This window comes from Dipodomys merriami, unplaced genomic scaffold, assembly GCF_024711535.1.
Source record: "Dipodomys merriami isolate MVZ:Mamm:240054 unplaced genomic scaffold, mDipMer1.0.p SCAF_89, whole genome shotgun sequence".
Lineage (NCBI taxonomy): Eukaryota > Metazoa > Chordata > Mammalia > Rodentia > Heteromyidae > Dipodomys > Dipodomys merriami.
The window spans coordinates 3486517-3506337 of NW_027206501.1; the positions used below are offsets into that span (position 1 = coordinate 3486517).

General features: G+C 40.3%; 1 protein-coding gene across 3 annotated transcripts in view; it reads left to right on the top strand.

The window, feature by feature from the left end:
- Window positions 1–19821, top strand: part of Kcnq5 (potassium voltage-gated channel subfamily Q member 5) — a 549988-nt gene that overhangs the window by 473441 nt on the left and 56726 nt on the right. The window contains exons 8-11 of one of the 3 annotated variants that reach the window (XM_070012173.1): window positions 4526–4620; window positions 8482–8508; window positions 17811–17831; window positions 19140–19360. In XM_070012173.1, coding sequence (XP_069868274.1) covers window positions 4526–4620; window positions 8482–8508; window positions 17811–17831; window positions 19140–19360 — 364 coding nt within the window. The remainder of the gene's footprint in view (window positions 1–4525; window positions 4621–8481; window positions 8509–17810; window positions 17832–19139; window positions 19361–19821) is intronic. The other 2 variants (XM_070012174.1, XM_070012175.1) reach the window with 2 other exon arrangements.

Consider the following 19821-nt stretch of genomic DNA (forward strand, 5'->3'; position numbering starts at 1 on the left):
GGAAGGATTTTACCAAAGAACTACTGAATAATGATTCTCCAGAACAGGAAGGCAGGAGTGGTCATAGTAGAAAGTTCACCAATTGTGGTTCAAAGACAGCCTAGGCAGGAAAGTTGGTGAGATTCTTACTCCAATTAGCCACCAGAAAACCAGAAGTGGCGCCATGGCTCAAAGTGGTAGAGTGCTAGCCTTGAGCAAAAGAGCTCAGGGACCCAGGCCATGAATTCAAGCCCCACAACCAACCAAAAAAATAAATAAAGAGAGGGATTTTGTAAATGAGAAAAAATGCTCAGATAGAGGTTAAGGTTCCTACAAAGTTAAGAGGATTGAGAAAGGATCTCCTATAGCCCCACTCTTGGGCATAGCCCTCCAGTGTTTCTCACTTACAAGGCATGTTTAGATGAAGAGTAATGAAGGGATCAAGAGCTTAGCCCTTGATTGACAACAAACAAGACGTCAGATATTAGTAGAAAGAAACACTTCACTTTTCTCAGAGTGCCCTCTCTTGCCTCTAATGTATGGTAACATTATGCAGTGATACTTTGGTGCCATTATTGGTGAATTATTGTTTTGGATTTTTTCCCTACTGTTTTCAGACAATGCTGTATGCCTCTAGTTCTATTTATGTCTTTTTTTTTCAGAGTATCAATACGTATGTCACCTTTAAGAAAATTGTTTAATGAAAGCAGCTATCTAGATTCTTATAGCACTAGAAGATTTCTGAGCTTCACTATGAGAAAAGAAGCTGAGATGATAAATCTGTGTTTTTCTGTAATTCTAGCTATTCAGGAGGCTGAGAGCTGAGGATCCCAGTTCAAAGCCAGTCCGAGCAGGAAAGTCTGTGAAATTCTTATCTCTAATTAACCACCTAAAAGCCAGAAATGGAAATGTGACTCAAGTAGTAGGACACCAGCCTTAAGTAAAAAGATAAAGGATAATGCCCAGGCCCTGAGTTCAAGCCCCATTACCTGCGTGTGCGTGTGTGCATGCACACACACACACGCACACACACACACACACACACACAAATGTATGTATTTTATTGATTTTTGTTGTTGCTTCTGTTTTGTTGGTACCAGAGTTTAAACTCTGAGTCTCATACTTGCTTGCCTTTGTTCAGTTGGAGTTATTTCACTTGAGTCATGTCTCCTGCCTGTCATTTTGCTAGTTATTTTGGAGAATGAAGTCTTTCAGACTTCTCTGCCTAGCTTTGAACTGTGATTCTCTGGATCCTGGCCTCCTCAGTAACTAGGATTATAGATGTGTCCTGTCCCACTGATACCAGCTACTGATTCTTCACAATCATTCTAAAAATTGTGTAGACACAGCTACAAAAAAATTGAATAACTGCAGAAATGATAGTAATTGCTTTAGTACCTATTATGATGCCAAGATGCATAGCACAGACTTCCATGGTAAGCAGTTAAATCAACATAAGCTGTGTGGATAAAGCTTTAGCAAAGGAATCCTACTAAGAAAATATAAATTAAAAAAAAAATTCCTTCACAGCATAAAACATTCCTTAAGTTCTGCTGTAAATTTTCATGGCACTTCCCAGATGTTTCATGAAGTAGAATGAGTATTCAGGAAAGAGCCAATTTCCAAAGAGAGTTGAGTCCTCCTGTTCAATACCCAGCTAGACAGAGATCAGTTCCTACCTGTGTCCTACCTCTACCAGCTTCCATGAGGCAGCACCGTGCACCAGCGCAGAGTACCTTTGTCATTTATGTCACTCATACATTTGTCATTTAGGTCACTCAACATCATTCATTTTTTGTCCTGGGGGTGACTTTATTTTAAATTATTATGAAGGTGATTTACAGAAGGGTTTCAGTTGCATAAGTCAGGAAATTAGTGCATTTCTTTTTAGCCAGCATCACACTCTCTCCCAGTTTTTCCCTCCCATTCCCATTCACAAGTTATATGGTTCATTTTCTACATCACATCCAGTGAGGACCACTACTGCATTTGTTCACCCTTGGTCCCTCCATTTCTGTGCCTCTCCTTACCCTCCCAAAGACAAGCAGATCAAAAGAAAACAAAAACAGCAAAAAAGAAACAAAACCTCATTTCCATTTCCTGGAGTTCATTCAATGAGTATCATTTTATGTGATCAGATATGTATAGATATTGTGCCTTTGTGATCCTCTCCTAGGAGTGCCCTCTTTTGGCTTCACTATTCAACATCATTCTTAAAAAGTCAATATGATTGACCTTAGTTGTGTGTCCGTATTATACCTTCAATATTCAATTCTCCAATATGTGCACATATTACACCTTCCTATTTATGCTACTGTTAATAGATGTTGTGATAATTCTATTTTTACTTAAGAAATCAGTATGAGGTGTTATCTTTTGTGTGTGTGTGTGTGTGTGTATGCACACGCACATGTGCAGGCACACACATGCACATGCCAATACTGAGGCTTGAACTCAGGACCTCTCTCCCTTGGATTTTTTTACCCAATGTTAGCACTCTTTATCACTCGAGCCATACTCTACCTCTAAATTTTGGTGATTAATTGGAGATAAGAGTCTCGTGGATCTGTCTGCCTGGACTGGCTTTCAACCATCTCAACTTCCTAAGTAGCTAGGATTCTAAGTATGATCCACTAGTACCTGGCTAATGGTATGTATGCTTATCAAGTGTATTTAAGTTTATCTGTTGAATATTTACCTAGGAATTCACAGCTTTATCACAGTAAACATATATATTCAACTGTAATAGACACTACAGGACAGTTTTTCCAAGTAGTTTGTACCAGTTTTTAACTTGTTTGTGCAGCTCTTATTCAGCCAGTGATATTCTCGGGAAAGCAAATATAATTAGATCACTTTTTTTCTTCATTGTACATTTCAAAATCTTGATTGATAGTTATACAGTAGGGATGTGACCCATTTAAATGTATTTGTCACATAAAATAGAATGCTCTGAGTAATGAATCGTAATAAAAAATTTTCTCTAAAGACATCAGAGCAAACACTTGGTATTAAAAAATGCTTGCAGGCTCATTGCAAAAGGAATAAATTTACCAAGCTCTGTAAGGGAATGTGCATGCAGGCAATCTTTCAAATAGACAGTTTCAGTGGAAGTGTTTCAACCTCAGTTATCAAGCAGTCAGCAAATTCCCACTGGAGGGCTATGCCCAAGAGTGGGGCTATAGGAGATCCTTTCTCAATCCTCTTAACTTTGTAGGAACCTTAACCTCTATCTGAGCATTTTTTCTCATTTACAAAATCCCTCTCTTTATTTATTTTTTTGGTTGGTTGTGGGGCTTGAATTCATGGCCTGGGTCCCTGAGCTCTTTTGCTCAAGGCTAGCACTCTACCACTTTGAGCCATGGCGCCACTTCTGGTTTTCTGGTGGCTAATTGGAGTAAGAATCTCACCAACTTTCCTGCCTAGGCTGTCTTTGAACCACAATCCTCAAATCTCAGCCTCCTGAGTAGCTAGGATTACAGGTATGAGCCTGTGTGTGTGTGTGTGCGTGTGTGCGCGCGTGTGTGTGTGTGTGCGCGCGTGTGCGTGCATGTGCACGTGTGCCGTGGCTTGAATTCAGGGCCTAGATTCTCTCCATTAGCTTTTTCATTCAGTGTAGGCACTCAATCACTTGAACCAAAGCTCTACTTCTGGATTTTTGGTATTTAACTAGAGATAAGATTGTTACAGTTTTTCCTTCCCAGGCTGGCTTTTAACCATGATCCTCAGATCTCAGCCAATCAAAAGCCAGCATATCTTCACTTTTTTAACATTAAAAGTATTTCACAGTTCAACCTCAGGGTTTTCACTAATTAAGTCATTCACAAACCTTAAAGGTTATTAGCCTAATAGCTACTGTACTAGTTGTAAGGTAGATTTTTGGTAATTTTTGCTTCTGTCTTATCAACTGTTAACTAAAGGCCAATGAATGAAAGGCCCAGACTGCATCTTCACCCTCGGATTGTTGGACATCAGTATGTATTGACCAGGTTGAACAGTACTGTTTTCCCTTGAGATAGATAATGTTTATCCCTAACTGGCTCAAAAATTGTGTTATGTGCATTATGTGTATATTATGTATATTATGTGAACAACCTCAAGTGGTTCACATCTGTAATCTTAGCTATTCAGAAAGCTGAGGGCTACAGATCTTGGCCAACCCAAGCAGAAAAGTCCATAAGACCCTTGTCTCCAATTAACCACCAAAAAGCTGAGTGTAGAGGTGTGACCTTTGTGGTAGAACAACAACTTTGAGTGAAAAAGCTAAAGAACAGTGCCCAAGCTGAGAGTTCAACCAAGTACTGGCACAAAATTTGTATTGTTATATATCTTGGTGTGTCTGCTTTGTGGTGTTGTGGTGTTTTGGAAAAGCTTTGATATGGCAGAGTATGTATAACTGCCAGTCTGCTTCTTCTTTTGGGCATGTTTTCAGGGCTACACTTTGCTAAGGAAAAGGTTTTGAATGTGTAGTAAATGAATAATTATCCTTTTCATTTTATTCTATTTCTTGCTCCATTTTTTTCTGTCCCCATTATACCCCATACAGTGCGTTTGGCGGAGTTACGCAGCTGATGAGAAATCTGTTTCCATCGCCACCTGGAAACCACACTTGAAGGCCTTGCACACCTGTAGTCCTACCAAGTAGGTATCCGTGCAACAGCTGGTGCTGGAGCTGAGTCTCCTCTAGTCTTCTCAACAAGCCATGAATGCACACAGAGAAAGTGTTCCTGTTGGCTGGTCTCATTCTGTATTGTTTGGATCTTGGTAGTAGCAATACAAGTGCAACACTGAATGACTCCTTTCTCCTTCCTCACTCTCCAAAGACCTGGACTGAAGAGGAAAGGAATGTAATCCTTTTTGTAGGGATGTGTCTACTATTTCATGTTCACATCTAATCATAAAGCCTGTCAGAATTCCAAAGGTAAGAACCACAGTCCACAACTAGAATAAGGATTATTTATCATCTGCCCTTGAAAGCAATGTGTCAGTGCACATTCATTCAGCCTAAGTCATTTCTCTTCTGGATGCCCTTACATTTTCACTTATGCTTTCACTTGGCTGAGCAAACAAATATTAACAGCAGAAGTAGAATTTACAAGAGGCAGTGGACCAGTCAGATTAAAATCTGGAGTTAACATTCAAGCTTTCCAAGTCATACTACTTCCCTTCCCATTGCATTGTCCAAAGGTTATCCACCATGCCTAAACCCAAGGGAACCTAAAAAGTCTCGAAGGAGGACATGATCTGAAATCTTATTAATGGTCCAAAAAATTACCAACCACACTGATTTTTTTTCAAAAAAGTTAATGTCTTCAGGCAGTGTCCTGAAGTGTAGTTCAACTAGCAGAGTACATATTAAAACATTGTCATCATCTAATTAAAAAAGTAATCATTGAAACTCCAAAGCCAGTAAGTCATGAGGAAGATTTTTCTGAGTCACTCAACTTGATGAAAGTAGTCAGTTCTACAAGTTGTTCAAAGGCTATTAAATTGCTTATCTAGCTCAGTCTTTTAGAATGTTGGCTATTTCCATTCATAGTCCTACAAAACCTCAATCTCAGTGTGTTTCCTGAGATTTAAGGCACCTCACTACAGGGGCTCAGGGTCTGGAAGATCAGCAGGGGACACTTGAACTGGGTTCTTGGCATGGCTGTTAGTGGAGCTGTGTGATGTTGTATCACACAATCCAGCAGGAAGTAACAAATGTACCATCACCACACAGAACTTGGTCAGCAGCTTCCTTGTCTTGCCCTGGGCCTCGGACAAGATGATCCCTAAGCATTAGCGGGACAGATGATCCCTAAGCATCAGCAGGACAGCAGGTCAGCTCTCCTAGAGGTCAGTAGCTGGAACGGTCAACGTTGGGGCACAGACATTCATGGTCCCACCCCCAGAACTTTAGAGACATGGAATTCTAGCAAAGATAGAAGCCTCGAAGCCTGCTGAGTGAAGGTGTGGATTCAAATCCTCTTTCGTTTTCAATCTTGGAATTTACTGGGATCCTTTTTACTGGCTATTCAATTCCTTTGAAAAGGAACCTCACTCTGCCATCTATTCCTTGAGTCTGTGAATCAAAACTGAGAATTTCATGGAAATTATATGTTGCTCATCTTCACAAAGTTTCTTCGATAAATGTAAAAAAAGAAGTCTTGTAGGGAAACTGTTACAGGCTTCTCAAATGACAGGAGAGTAGTTTATTATCTTCTATGATTATTCGCGTTTTGGATTAAAAGTCATTCTGAAGCCTGAAAGAAGAAAGAACCATTTAATAATGAGTCAAATTCTCCCACTGCATTGACTATTATTTTACTCATGTAATTTCTTCTTTTCCTTTGATATTTTCCCCATTTAAATAAGGGTGGAGGTGGAGTGAGATAGATCAAACGCCTGCCCTTAGCCTGTTGCTGTCACTGAGCCTGTCAATCATCTTTAGTCACCTTTCCCTGCTGCCTCATTCGCCTGGGTCTCAGCTTCATTTACTGAGAACCTGTCATTTGTCCACAATGACGCAACAATCACTGGCAAAATTCATAGGAGTCTAGATGTTGTGATGTCTCTCCCTCTAACAATACTTCATTGTTGTTGTTGCTTATTTATGGTTGCTTGATAACCCCAAGAACAATATTCCATATATCATCCAACTTTGCCCTCATGGTTAATATATTCACCAACTCCCTGAAGCCAATTTCAGGCCTTTGCTTTAGAAAGGAGTTCTAGGTTTGTGAGGAGAATAATTGCAATAACTTAGAGGGATGTTTTTAGATTTATAATTAGCTGGCTGACTGTATACAAAATGACTAGTAAGAGATGGACCAGAACTTCCTTTATTTACACAGTGTATTTTCTTCTAACATTCAGAATCTAAGGAAATTCTGAAGAGAACAAGCAGTTGGTCTTCAACATACACATTCATCAAAAATTCATTGAACACATGTTACATGGAAGGTCCTGTTCCAGTCACTAAGAATGCAGTGGATGGGGTGGGGAACGGCAAGTTAAAATCTCAAAGCTCAGCAAATATATATTGAAAGAACATTGGAGGTGACATATAAATATGTAAACTATGGAACACATATGATGGCAACAGTGCTGAGCAGAAAAGTAAACTAGAGAAGCAAGCACATTGTCAAAATCGTCATCACCACTATCAAAACAATATTGTTACTAGAAAACCCCTGGGCTGGGAATGTGGCTTAGTGGTAGAGTGCTTGCCTAGCATTCATGCAGGCCTGGGTTTGATTCCTCAGTACCACATGAACAGAAAAAGCTGGAAGTAGCACTGTGGCTCAAGTGGTAGAGTGCTAACTTGAGCAAAAGAAGCTCAGGGATAGTGCCCAGGTCCTGGGTTCAAGCCCCAGGACTGGCCAAAAAGAAAAAAAGAAAGAAAGAAAGAAAAAGAAAACCCCAGCTCCATTGCTTGGTTCCCCACAGCTTTGGCGGTACTGTGGAATGCTTTTGCTCCTTAAGCTTTCCTTGGGGAGTCATGTGAAATCAAAGCTTAAGAATCAACTCTAGTGCAGAAAGCAATGGGTGAAGAGGCATGCCATATCTTCAAAACCACTAGGGAGTCAACCAAGAAGTCTCTTACTCTCTTTTCAGGACTATTTTTTTCTCTTACATATGTCTTAGAGGTCTCAGTCATGGCTATTTCAAAGTTTTAATGACAGAGGACTTAGAGAAGAAATTATTTGTCCTGATTTCCTTCTTGAAGTGAATAAGGATTAATCACATGATCAATATGCTATGTGAAAGAGAAGGAGAAATATTGTACAGAGTTATTGAAAGTTATCACGCTCTGAGAAAAGCCCAGAGGCACTTAAAGAACTCAAAAGTTACAGACTTGGTACTATAATGCCTTCTGTTTTAAACCTTAAGAAACCCAAGACCTACAAGAAAGCGAGGTGTGTATCCAAAAGCCCACAGTTAACTTACAATGAATAGAATCCCTGCCATGGTGCTTAGACCTAAGTTGGCCCAAATGGTTTATTTAAAATACTACCCAACAGAAAACCAGAAGAGTTCCGGCAGACTTTCTATGAATCTGACTTACTCCATGGGAACTCATACTTTACACAATGGGGAAAAAATAAATCTGCCTCAACCAGCGATTGAAGTACAAAGCCATCTTCACAGATGAACACATCCAAATTTAGATCCCCAAAGTCTGCCTGAGGCCCCAGTGTAACCAGAAACAATCTGGTTAGACCAGACTCACCTTTTCTTAACCCCTGGCAAATGAAGAGTCAATCTGTGCTGATTGCCTAGATATGGGTAAGACCAGATTTGCCAAGAAATGTTGTGATCTCTCATTCCTGTGCCACAGTGAATGTGAGATATGAAGTGGGGAAGCATTTATGCTAAACAATGTTGTTCTTGCGGATCATTCTTGAAAGGGGTTACTTAAGCTACTTGCTTCCCTAGTCTCCAATTGGGCCATGAGCTAGTGCTATAAATGTATTCACAAGTTTATCATCATCTTTCTTCTGTCCTCACGCACCGCAGGAAAGAACAAGGGGAATCGTCAAGCAGGTTTGTGATTTCTCTTTTGCTACATGTGTGTTTATAAATCTGATGCCTAACAGATGTTTCTAATGTGTCTCATGAGTAAAATCGATCAACAAATACAAGAAGATTATAAAATGACCTTTCATAAGATGGCTTACAAAGTTGGCTGGTTTTTTAAAAAATTGATTTTTCCTTCCTTAGGAGCAGCAGCATCTTTCCCTAACCTACTCAGGAGCTTTTAATAACCTGCCAGGTAGAAAACAATCTAGGGTTGAAAATCACTCTAGATTTTTGATCATTCCTTCTTGCCATTTTTCTTTACAATATTCTTATCCAACTCTTCAAATGTAGCGATGTAGAGAATTTAAAAAGCAAAACAAAAGGAACTTTTTTTTTTTGTTGGTCGTGGAGCTTGAATTCTGGGCCTGGTTGCTATCCCTCATCTCTTCAGCTCAAGGCTAGTGCTCTACCACTTGAGCCACAGTGCCACTTCTGGTTTTCTAGTAGCTTTTGGAGATAGGAGTCTCATGGTCTTTCCTGCCCAGACTGGCTTTGAATCGTGATCCTCAGATCTCGGCCTCCTGAGTAGCTAGGATTACAGGCGTGAGCCTCTGGCGACCGGCAAAACAAAAGGAACTTTTTTCTGAACATTACAGATCTGGATAACAGCCTAGGCTTCACTGTCTTTTCTTTGGAGGGAGAAAAGTTGTATTTTATTAGCTTTGGGTATTTTTTTTCCCATTCTTTTGGCAAGAGGAACATTGTATACAGGAGGTGAAAGTGTTTGTATGGGTCATTATCGGCCCATTGAGCATGGAGGTTTACTGGGGTCAAAAGAAGGCTCCATCTTTCTCCATCTTTCAGAAAGATGAGTCTCTCCCACACCCCGAAATTTCCTCAAATAGCTTGTGATCATTATTCCCTCCTCTAGAAGGAAGTGCTTTAAGGGATTCAATTTCATAGACTTGAACCTAGAAGGAATAGAAAGCAAAAGTAATCCTTGTTCATGAGAAACAGGAAGGGTCTGGAATTGGAAGCAAAGTCCTCAAGGACAGGGCCTTGGCTGATCTCAGCACTGATAGCGCAAGAACTCAGAAAAGGCAAAATCCGCAAGGGAACACCAGGTGCCTGGAAGGAAAAAAAAAGGGTGCAAGCTTCTTGTTTTCTCTCTCTCAAATCATTAACAATCGTCTCAGTAAAAAGGAAATGGAGAAATCTATCTGTCCAGAGCTAGCTTCTAGATGGGAGTCAGTGAGCATCCAGGAATTGTTCCTTTTTAGCTTTGAACTATTATCAACAATAATGACATTCATGATAAAACATGTAGGCAGCATTGAAAATAGTTTTGAACATTCATGCAGGGTGATGAAGCACTGGAGTATCAACCTGAAAAGATTCCCAAACATCAATACCATCTTCTGTGAGAGGGAGACCATAGAGTACTGCATCTAGCCGTAAATGACGAGCATACGTGAAGTCATTATACCCTCTCCTACTTGGTAGACAACCAGTTAGAACAAAGCACATTGGCTCTTCCTGGGCAATCCCTTCAGAACATTTAGGTGCCTGGAGATACTTTCCTCCACTTTAGAAGCATTTCCAATCTAAGAGAGGCTGAAGTTATTACACTCAACACATTGTTTGCAGACAGCGTGAGAGTCAAGCTGACCCATTCTGACCCAGAACTCCCTTTTCCAAAATTCCAGGCAGACATCAACTTCACTTGAAAAAAAATGCACACAATAAGTCATAGTCATTATAAACCATGTTTTCTTCTCTTTGGCAATATTTTTAAAAGCTTTCTTTGTCTCAGGAGTTATCTGCAAATTGTCTCACAGAAGGATTTGTCTCCAGATTTCTAACGGTAGAGACTGTCTTTGGCATGAATCCTAAAATCACTGGAGAGTAAAGTCTTCTATCATGGTTTCATCCTCCAAAAGAAAGCTGTTGATACCCAAAAGGGTCAGAAATAAGCATGGCCTCTGTGTGTTGGTCAGTAAAGTCACCAACACAGTTTCCAAATATTAGGAAGGTAGAAAACAAAGACTGAATTAAAGGTTGACGATGGGACTTGTGCTCACCAGTCCCAGCACCAAGTCCACTGGCCAGCTGTTACAACGCAGGACAACCAAGCAAATCTCAATTGTATGAGGTTCACATGTATCTAAAACACTTCAGTTGATTTCTGATGCTTGTGATGAAGTCTGTCAAGGATAGCACACCTGTAGATTTGAATGTGTTCAGATCCACTAAACTTGGTTTTCAACTAAGAGAATCATATATATGGGGGGGGGAGTGTGCTTTTCTGAAGTCCTCAGGGATTTAACAATTCTGTATTTGGCCGATGCAAGTTCTGTTCCACCAGGTTGCCCAGATACCCACCTGAGGCCTTGTACATCACAAACTCTGTTCCCCAGCCCCAAACATCTATCCGTGTGTAAAGCTATGAGAAAGAATGTATATGTGTAATAAATTATGCATAGGTAGAGAAATAGAAGGTGCTTGGCTTCAAGTATACTTTATGTGATGAGAAATAAAACAAAAACATATAACCAATTAAAGACGTAAAACACTGCAATGATCTGGAAGGAAACACTGAAGATGCCTGCTTTTTAAAATTGACACATTGTTTAAAAGAACACACTGAAATTCTTGTTTTAATATTGCTGTGGCTTTCACCTTGTGCTCCATTGGCAATAGAACTTAGAATATCACATAATGAATTCAGAAAGAGTATTGTAATAACAATAGCAGCCGCAGCATCTTGGAAAATAACAAATTTGTCCTTACTCAAGCAAAATAGGCACGAAGGAAAATGCATTTCTAATGAGAGTTTTCCCTAAGAGAAGATCAGCTATGGATCCAGAATATTGTTAATTACTCTTGACCTCATTTCAAAGGGACTAATTAGCGCCACCCAATGGCAGAGCCCTTGATTGCATTCAGCTTTGGGGTTCATATGAATGGTTGTTTCTGATAAACTGCACAGACAAGTTTCAGCACCAGTGGGAGCCAAAATTTTTTTTTATCATTCGCATATCATAGACCCTGGAGTTCCCTTTCTTTATATAAACTGAGAGTAAGCCAGGCATCAGTGGCTCTTGCCTGTGATCCTAACAACTCAGGAAGCTGAGATCTGACGATCACAGTTTGAAGCCAGTCTGAGCAGGAAAGCCTTTGAGACGGTTATTCCCAATTAAACAGCAAAAGGCTGGAAGTGGAGCTATTGCTCAAGAGATAGAGTGCCAACTTTAAGCAAAATCACAAGGGATAGTTGGCAGACCGTTAAGTTCAGCCTCAGTACCGGCACACAAAATAAAAACAAAATAGATTAAAGTAAACTGCGAATAATCCAAGGATAAATGAGCAGCCTGCTTTCTAGGTCAATGAGAGTTATGGCAGTAGACTAGACCACGTACAAAAGAGTTATAGATGGGAGGCAAGCCTATTTGGTTAATTCTGTTTCCTGCCTTGGGATGTTCTTGCCAAAACACACACACACACACACACACACACACACACACACACACACACACACACACACACAATTTTGTTTGTCTACACTAAAGTTAGGGTATGGTTAAACAAAATGCACCTGTAATGTCTCAGATTAAAAAACAGTATCATATTCTTTGTGATAGACCTCAAGTATTTCTTTAGAAAAATAGTTTTATCAGTCCCAAGAAAAGGGTTTTAAATTCAACTTAATGAAAATTAGTAAAATAATGTTTCTTGTGTTGGCACTATATACCAATTATTGTTATTCTCATCTCAGCCTGTTCTGTTCATCCTCAACTTAGACTATAAATACCACTTCCTCCATCTCATTTTATTAATCACTTTGTTTTCCTCTATCTTCCCTCTAAAACAGTTCTAATCTCAAAAATGTGATTAGAATGTATTACATTTTACTCAAGTCAATCATCTCAGTAAATAATTTTTCTAACTCATTTTTTAAAACCTGACCAGCTTGTATCTGTGTGTTGTAAATTGTATTTTCAGAGACTAGAACTTACCTGCAAACCTCTCCCACCATGTTAACCACCACATTAACCAAGTATTCTCACCTTGAGGTCCTGTGGTTTGGATGCTTCCCTTCCTTTGTTTTCAGAAACTTGGTTCCAATGCTGTGGATAGAACCCATGGTCTTGCACATGCTAGGCAAGCACTCTGCCACTGAGCTATATCCCTAGGACCCTCCCATCTCTTTCACCAAGTCATTGAACAGTGGTGGTGGGTGAGCCATCACATTGGTACAGAAGGTGTTGTTGTTGTTTCCTCTTCCTACCTCAAGTTTTTATTGCTGCAAGAACAGACCATAGCTGAATTCTAGTGGTTCACACCTGTAAGCCTAGCTACTTAGGAGATGGAGCTCTGAGCATGCGAGTTCAAGGCCAGCCCAGGCAGGAAAGTCTGTGAGACTCTTACCTCTGATTAACCAGCCAAAATATGGAAGTAGATGTGTGGCTCAAATGGTAGAGTGATAGTCTTGAGCGAAGAAGCCACACAGGATGCAAGTTTGAGTCACACTACTGGCCCGGCGCGCGCGCGCGCGCGCGCGCGCGCACACACACACACACACACACACACACACACACACACACACACACACACACACACACACACACACACACACACACACACACACACACACACACACACACACACACACCCCTGATCAAATTTTCTGAAGTTTGAGCATTACCTATAAATCTCACTGCCTCTGCTTCCCCTGCCTAAAGGAATGATTGCTGAGTTTGTTCCTTCCTAGTTGCTCCCTTACTTCTAGTTTATAAGGCATCACCAAGACCCCCTCAGACTTTGACACTACAAACTGTCCACACTTGCTTTAACAAGTACCTGTGAGACTGATATAAAATGCATGTCATAAAAGGCACATGTGATGTTCTTTTACTACTTTACTCTCTGTGCTGTAACCTACTGAGCGCTCTGGCAAAAATACCTTGTGGAAGGTATTGTGTGTTCTTCCATTTCTTCCATCTTTTATTACTTACATTTTGTTTCTTCTGTATTTAGAGGACAATCTGCGTGATAACTAAAAACTCAGGAAGACTAGATTTTAGGTGTCCCCCAACATAGTTAATCTGGATCCTTACTGACAGAATGTTAAAACTTCAAAAAAAAAAGTATTTTCAAACTAGTTTCTCCTGTTCACATTTATTGATAAGAGGACAAGATTTACTTTAAAAAAAATATCAGAAAGCCAAGTGCTAGTGACTCATGCCTATAATCCCAGCTAATCAGGAACCTGAATAGAAAAGTCCATGAGACTTTTATCGCCAATTAACCAGTTAAATTCTAGAAGTAGAGGTGGGGCTCAAGTGGTAAAGCACCAGTTATAAGTGAAAAAGCTAAGCAAAAGCATGAGATTCTGAGTTCAAGCCTTAGAGCCAATATTTTTTTAAAGCACATAATAAGACTTAGAATAAATAAAAGCACCTTTTCCTGTTTACAAACTGTATATCTGGAATTTTTCTTGTTTATTTTTTAACATTTATTGAACCTGATAACCAGTTACCTATAGTAACTGTAATACAGATGCTTTGCACAGATTCAGAACTTCTGCTTTTAGATTTCAAAGCAATTACTACTATCTGCTTCATTGACTTTTGTAAGTACGTATTCCTAAAATTGTTGAAATACTTTATTCCCCATTTATACTATGTTACATTGATAGTTATTATAGGGGTTTCTATATCTAAAGTATTTGGATTCTTATTCCCATATTAAATAATTATTAACATATAGAATACCATCATTTGTTATGCCTATTTCTAATTAACAATCAAGAGCAATGGTTATATATCAAGCAGCACAATTAAACTATATAGTACTTATTCCTTATATCGTCTATGAACTTACATATTAACAGTAATGGGAGCAGGGTTCTGGTGGCTCATGCCTGTAATCCTTGATACTCAGGAGGCTGAGATCTGAGGATGGTAGTTCAAAGCCAGCCCAGGCAGAGAAGTCTGAGACTTTCACCTGTTTAACCAACAGAAAGCTGGAAGTGCAGGCATAGCTCAAGTGTTAGAGGTGCAAGGCCCTGGGTTCAAGCCCTTCCACTGGTACAAAATCAAAAGCAAACAAGACAAGCAGTGAGGTCAAATGGTTTGGTGTTTAAGAAAGAAGGAAGGAAAGAAATTCCTGAGCACTTTCCTGGTGGTGAAATGCTTAGTAATGTGCTGCTATTTCGCTCACTCCTAGTAAGTTCTGTAGTAATAAACAGAAGCTCTTCAGAATGTACACTTCACGGAAGCAGAGGTACCCAGCATCTGGCTAGTGACATGAGATTTGAGAATGCCAACTAACCTCAGGTGCATGACCAGGCTACACTGCCAACCCACCTGAGCCCTATTCACAGACTCACTCTTCCTAGGGACTTCTTGAATGAGTTGTTTTATTTGTTAGTTTGTTTTTGTTTTTGTTTTCAACCCCGCTTGTCATTTTCCTTGTTGCCTGTGGCTTGCTTTTTGACTCAGCAAGTGGGAGAAATAGGAGAGTACTGGCGATCAGCTGGTTGGCGCCCCCTTGTGGCTGAACAACTGCTAAGCTGCTGCACGCACTGGCTTATAGGCTGAGTGACCCATGGTTGCCTGAGGCGAGAATTTGTAGAATGCTTCTCGTGTGATGGGCTAAAACCCTAATTAAGTATAACAATAACTACAGCAATCTAAATCCTGAAGGATTAGGGTTGGGCTTCTGATCGTACAGAATTCCCTAGCAGGAAGCAAACTAGTAATGATGTGCACGCTGAGCCATCTGAGTGATAGGTCCATCTGGTTCTGGTTCTGAATTCCCAGGCAGAGCCCAGTCCTCAGCTGGGAATGTGGGACTGCAGATTGAGATGCTCCAGGCCTGACCACAGTGAACTCTGGGCGACTGTCTTCAAAAGACAGACCTATGTGTTGGTCTCCTGGGGATTGTCATTTGTGTGCTTCCTGAAAAAAAAAAAAAAAAAAAAAAAGTAGTGCTGCATCAATCTTCTTCCAAAAGTCATGCTTCTAAATGTCACCAAAGATGCAAGAACAAGCGTGGAAATTTGAGTGTCCCAGTGAAGAGTCTATTTTTCATCATTGTGTGTTTTCAATAGTGGCCACTTAAGCAGTTTACTAACCATCTAATCAAGGTGCTCTGTTGATTTCCAAAGGGGAAATGAAGTAGAACCACTAATAAGAATAAGCTTTTCCTGAGAGGACACAAGAACAGACCCTTACTTTGAGGAAACATTTGCCTTAGTTAAAAATAATGCTGGGTTAGGAGACTTTTCTCAACTTTTACATTGTGTCAAAAGAAAAGCAAACGAAAACATTACATTTTCTCTAATGTAATGCATAATTTTGAGTATTTTTTAAAACAGTTTTGAATATTTTTAAAATCAGGTTTGGGTGGCACATTCCTGTAATCCCAACTACTCAGGAGGCCGAGATCTGAGGACTGCAGTTCAAAGGCAGCCCAGGCAGGAAAGTCTGTGAGACACATCTCCAATTAACTACCAAAACATCCAGAAGTGGCACTGTGGTTCAAGTAATAGAGCACTTTGAGCTTTGAGCAAAATAAACTTCAGGACACTTCCCAGGCCCTCTAGTTCAAGCTCCAGGACTGGCACAAATCATTTATTTTAATATATTAACAATACTTGTGTAATTGATGACAAAAAGGGAATGGAGCCCAATTACGGTGGCTCACACTTGTGATTCTAACTTCTCAGGTGGCTAAGATCTGGAAGTTAGAGGTTTGAAGCCAGCCTGGGCTTGCAAAAAAAGTCTGAAAGATTCCAAAGACTTCATTTCCAATTAGCTAGTGAAAAATCAAACTGGAGGCATGACTCAAGTGATAGAACACCACTCCTGTAAAAGGAAGTCGAACCAGTCTAGGCCCTGAGTTCAAGAAGCTCTAGTTCTTGGAGAAGAAAATGATACCAAGAATTCATTTCTACCAAATTTAGGTACTCCAAATAGTACTGAGATTTAGATAATTTTATTCCCCTCTTCCAGATATTCATATTAAGTAATGTCAAAATGTTTCAATGGACACTGTGGAAATAGTTTTGATAAGGGATTCTTAAATATTTTATCATAAATATGGTGAATTTGATATTGATAATTCCTTTTTATGCTTTCTAACTTTTTAGTGCTTATGCTTTTTCTTTTTTAATAAAATTTTTTTCTTGATATTGGGATTTGAACTCAGAGCCTAGCCAGGCTCTCTACCCTTTTAGCCATACCCATAGCCCTTGTTGCTCTAGTTATTTTTTGGATAGATTCTCATTTTTGTCTGGGGTCAATCTGCAATTCTCACATAGTTGACTCCTTAGGGAGTTGGGGTGACAAGCACACATCATCAGTTATTGATTGACATGGAATTGCACTAAGTTTGTTTTGGCTGGTCTGAAACTGTGATCCTCCCAATCTTTGCCTTTTGTGTGTCTGGGATTACAGGTATGAGACCCGAAATGAAAGTTATAGAAAGAATAAAGCAAAATTCATATAAAATTGTTTCATGATTTTCTCAGTTGCCTGTAAATTTAGTTGGCATAGGAAAGAGACATAACTTGAAAATTTGAGAAAATAATTTGATAAAAACCTTCTATCATAATTATCCATCTGCTAATTCAAGAAAAGGTATAATAGATAAGATTGGGACTAGTGAGGAGCTTATAATAGAGCTACATCTGCTTGAAAAAGTGCAAAAATATGCATATATGTTCTGAACCAGATTATCATAAATTTAAATTATGATAAAGACACACTGAAATCAGAAAGAGATGGGAAGTTTTCCCAATGGGGGGGGGCAAAAAAAGGTTAAAAAGAGTTGACATTTGAGTTCCTATCTATTTTTATGGATTTATTTAAATAATTGAAAGTTTATGGATGACATAGAGAACATAGCCTGCCAATAAGAAGATGAAGTTTTCCATTGTTTCTATTGTTTTTGTCATCAGTTATGTGGAATATAGATAAGCCTTTCTCCTGGTGGGACTGTTTTAAAGACGCTGGTCACAACACCGCACCGCTCATTCTTTGCATGTGCCTTTCAGCTAGTTGTGCTGGACTGAGCTGTGTCTGCAGTCAGACATGGGGTGGGAGAATAATGTTGGTTGCATGGTCAACTCCTTTACTGCTGTCAGAACTCTCACCATTGTTCAGGGTTTGATTTGTGTCCATGTAAGCATCCATCAAACGTGGAACCTTTCAAGAGTATCATTTGTTAAAGCAAATAGGCATGGGAAAATAAATGTGACTGTTTCTTGTTAGCTACAAAACACATATCCACTAAACACATTTGCTGTTGGCATGCTGCAGTTGGGAACAGTGGACACTGTGGTAAGTGGAAGAGACAAGGTCTCCATGGGTCTCTATAATCCTTATCTCTGACATGGCTGCCTTCTCCCCCACAGAGGCTACAGCATGACTCTGAAGAGCTGCCAAGCCACTGCCCGCTGCTGAGTCCTGGGACTCAAGTGCTTTCTAAATGAAACAGGAAAACAAACAACATGCCAATACAAACTTTTCTCCAGTTGGGTGCTCAATGCCTGCAATCCTAGCTATTGGGAGAGAGGGGGGCTGAGATCTGAAGATCAAGGTTCAAAGCCAGTCCAGGCAGGAAAAGTCCTTGCAACTTTCATCCAGTTGACCATCCAAAAGCCAGAAGTAGGGCTGTGGCTCATGTGGAAGAGCACTACCTCTGAGCAAAAAAAAAAAAAAAAAAGAAAAAAGAAAAAGAAAAAAGCTAAGGGACAAGCCCTGAGTTCAAGTTTCCTATTTGAGTCCCACAAGAATCCCTTAGCTATATTGCTGCTTTGATGGAATGTTAGAGAACCCTAAGTTCTGTGATTCCATCCTGCCCCTCCCACACCCCAAATCATGTGCCTTGATTAGGAAATTGTGAGATACATTAGGGATTTGTTGTCACTTATTATTAATCCTTCCTCCATCAGCCCTATCCAGGATAGCATCAGAGAACTGAAGGTTTAAATAAATACAATGTACTGGTAGCTGCCACAGCAAATCAATATCCTGCTTAATAGCAGGAAATCGTGTTAGTGAACATTACCTCGCATTCCACTCCTCAGTCATCACATTCATTACATGTTGTATGTGTCTAATAAGATGGAGGCAATGTTCCCACTGGCTATGCAATTGCATGCGTTTATGGATATCATAATCTTGCCTGGAGTACAAAATGCATGTTGAATGTAACTACATGTCTAACTCTCGTCCCTGGTTTTTCTATAGAGACATTTAGAAATTACAAAGAGATATGCTCCCAAACAAAAAAGAATTACTTTTAAAAATATCTCGGTTAAAAGTAAAGCTCAAATCACCCAATACTTTTTGTTTTTTAAGTGCATTCCGAATCAATCCTTGGTTATCTGCAGGATAATTGGATATGAATTGCTTGTGTTTGGTCTCAGTTCGGCCTGTGATAAACTCAAGAAATGCGTGTACATCTCTAGGATGAGACTGATTGAATATGAATGCTATGACAGAGAGATGGAATAAAGATCAACTTTTCACTGAGGGGGGAAAAGCCCATGTCTAATACAATGCATACCCATCTGCAACATCGACTTGTTTTACCCGACAGAAGGGAAAGGGTGCGCAAGCTAACCGAGTATCTGTTCTCTACAGTCAGAAGCTAAGCTTCAAGGAGCGGGTGCGCATGGCCAGCCCCCGGGGACAGAGCATCAAGAGCAGGCAGGCCTCGGTGGGTGACCGCAGGTCCCCGAGCACCGACATCACGGCCGAGGGCAGTCCCACCAAAGTGCAGAAGAGCTGGAGCTTCAACGACCGGACCCGCTTCCGGCCCTCGCTGCGCCTCAAGAGCTCGCAGCCCAAGCCGGTGATGGACGGTAAGGCCTCTTCCCAGTTTCATTGGTAAGGGAGACCAGGAGGAGTGATCAGATCCACCGTGGTAGGGGGAAACAGTGCCGGGAAAAGACGTGATGTGTCCCGCTGGAAGTCTGTCCATTGCTTTCGGCCAGTGCACCCCATTTGGGGGAGGGAAGCGACATTGGCAGTAGAATCTGGAAGCCAGGGCCCCAGCTCGCAGCCTGGCAGGGAGAGAGTATCCTGGTGTCCATCTGCCACAGGACACACACAAAAAAATTAAAATAACAAAGTGTTACATGATTTTGATTAAATCTAGCTGTAGTCTATTTGCTTCAAGATCAGTGTGAGCTGAGCTGGGCACTGGTGACTCACATCTGTCACCCTAGCTTCTCAGGACGCTAAGATCTGAAGATTGCAGTTCAAAGCCAGCCAGGGAAGTCTGTGAGACTCTTATCTCCAATTAACCACCAAAAAGCTGGGA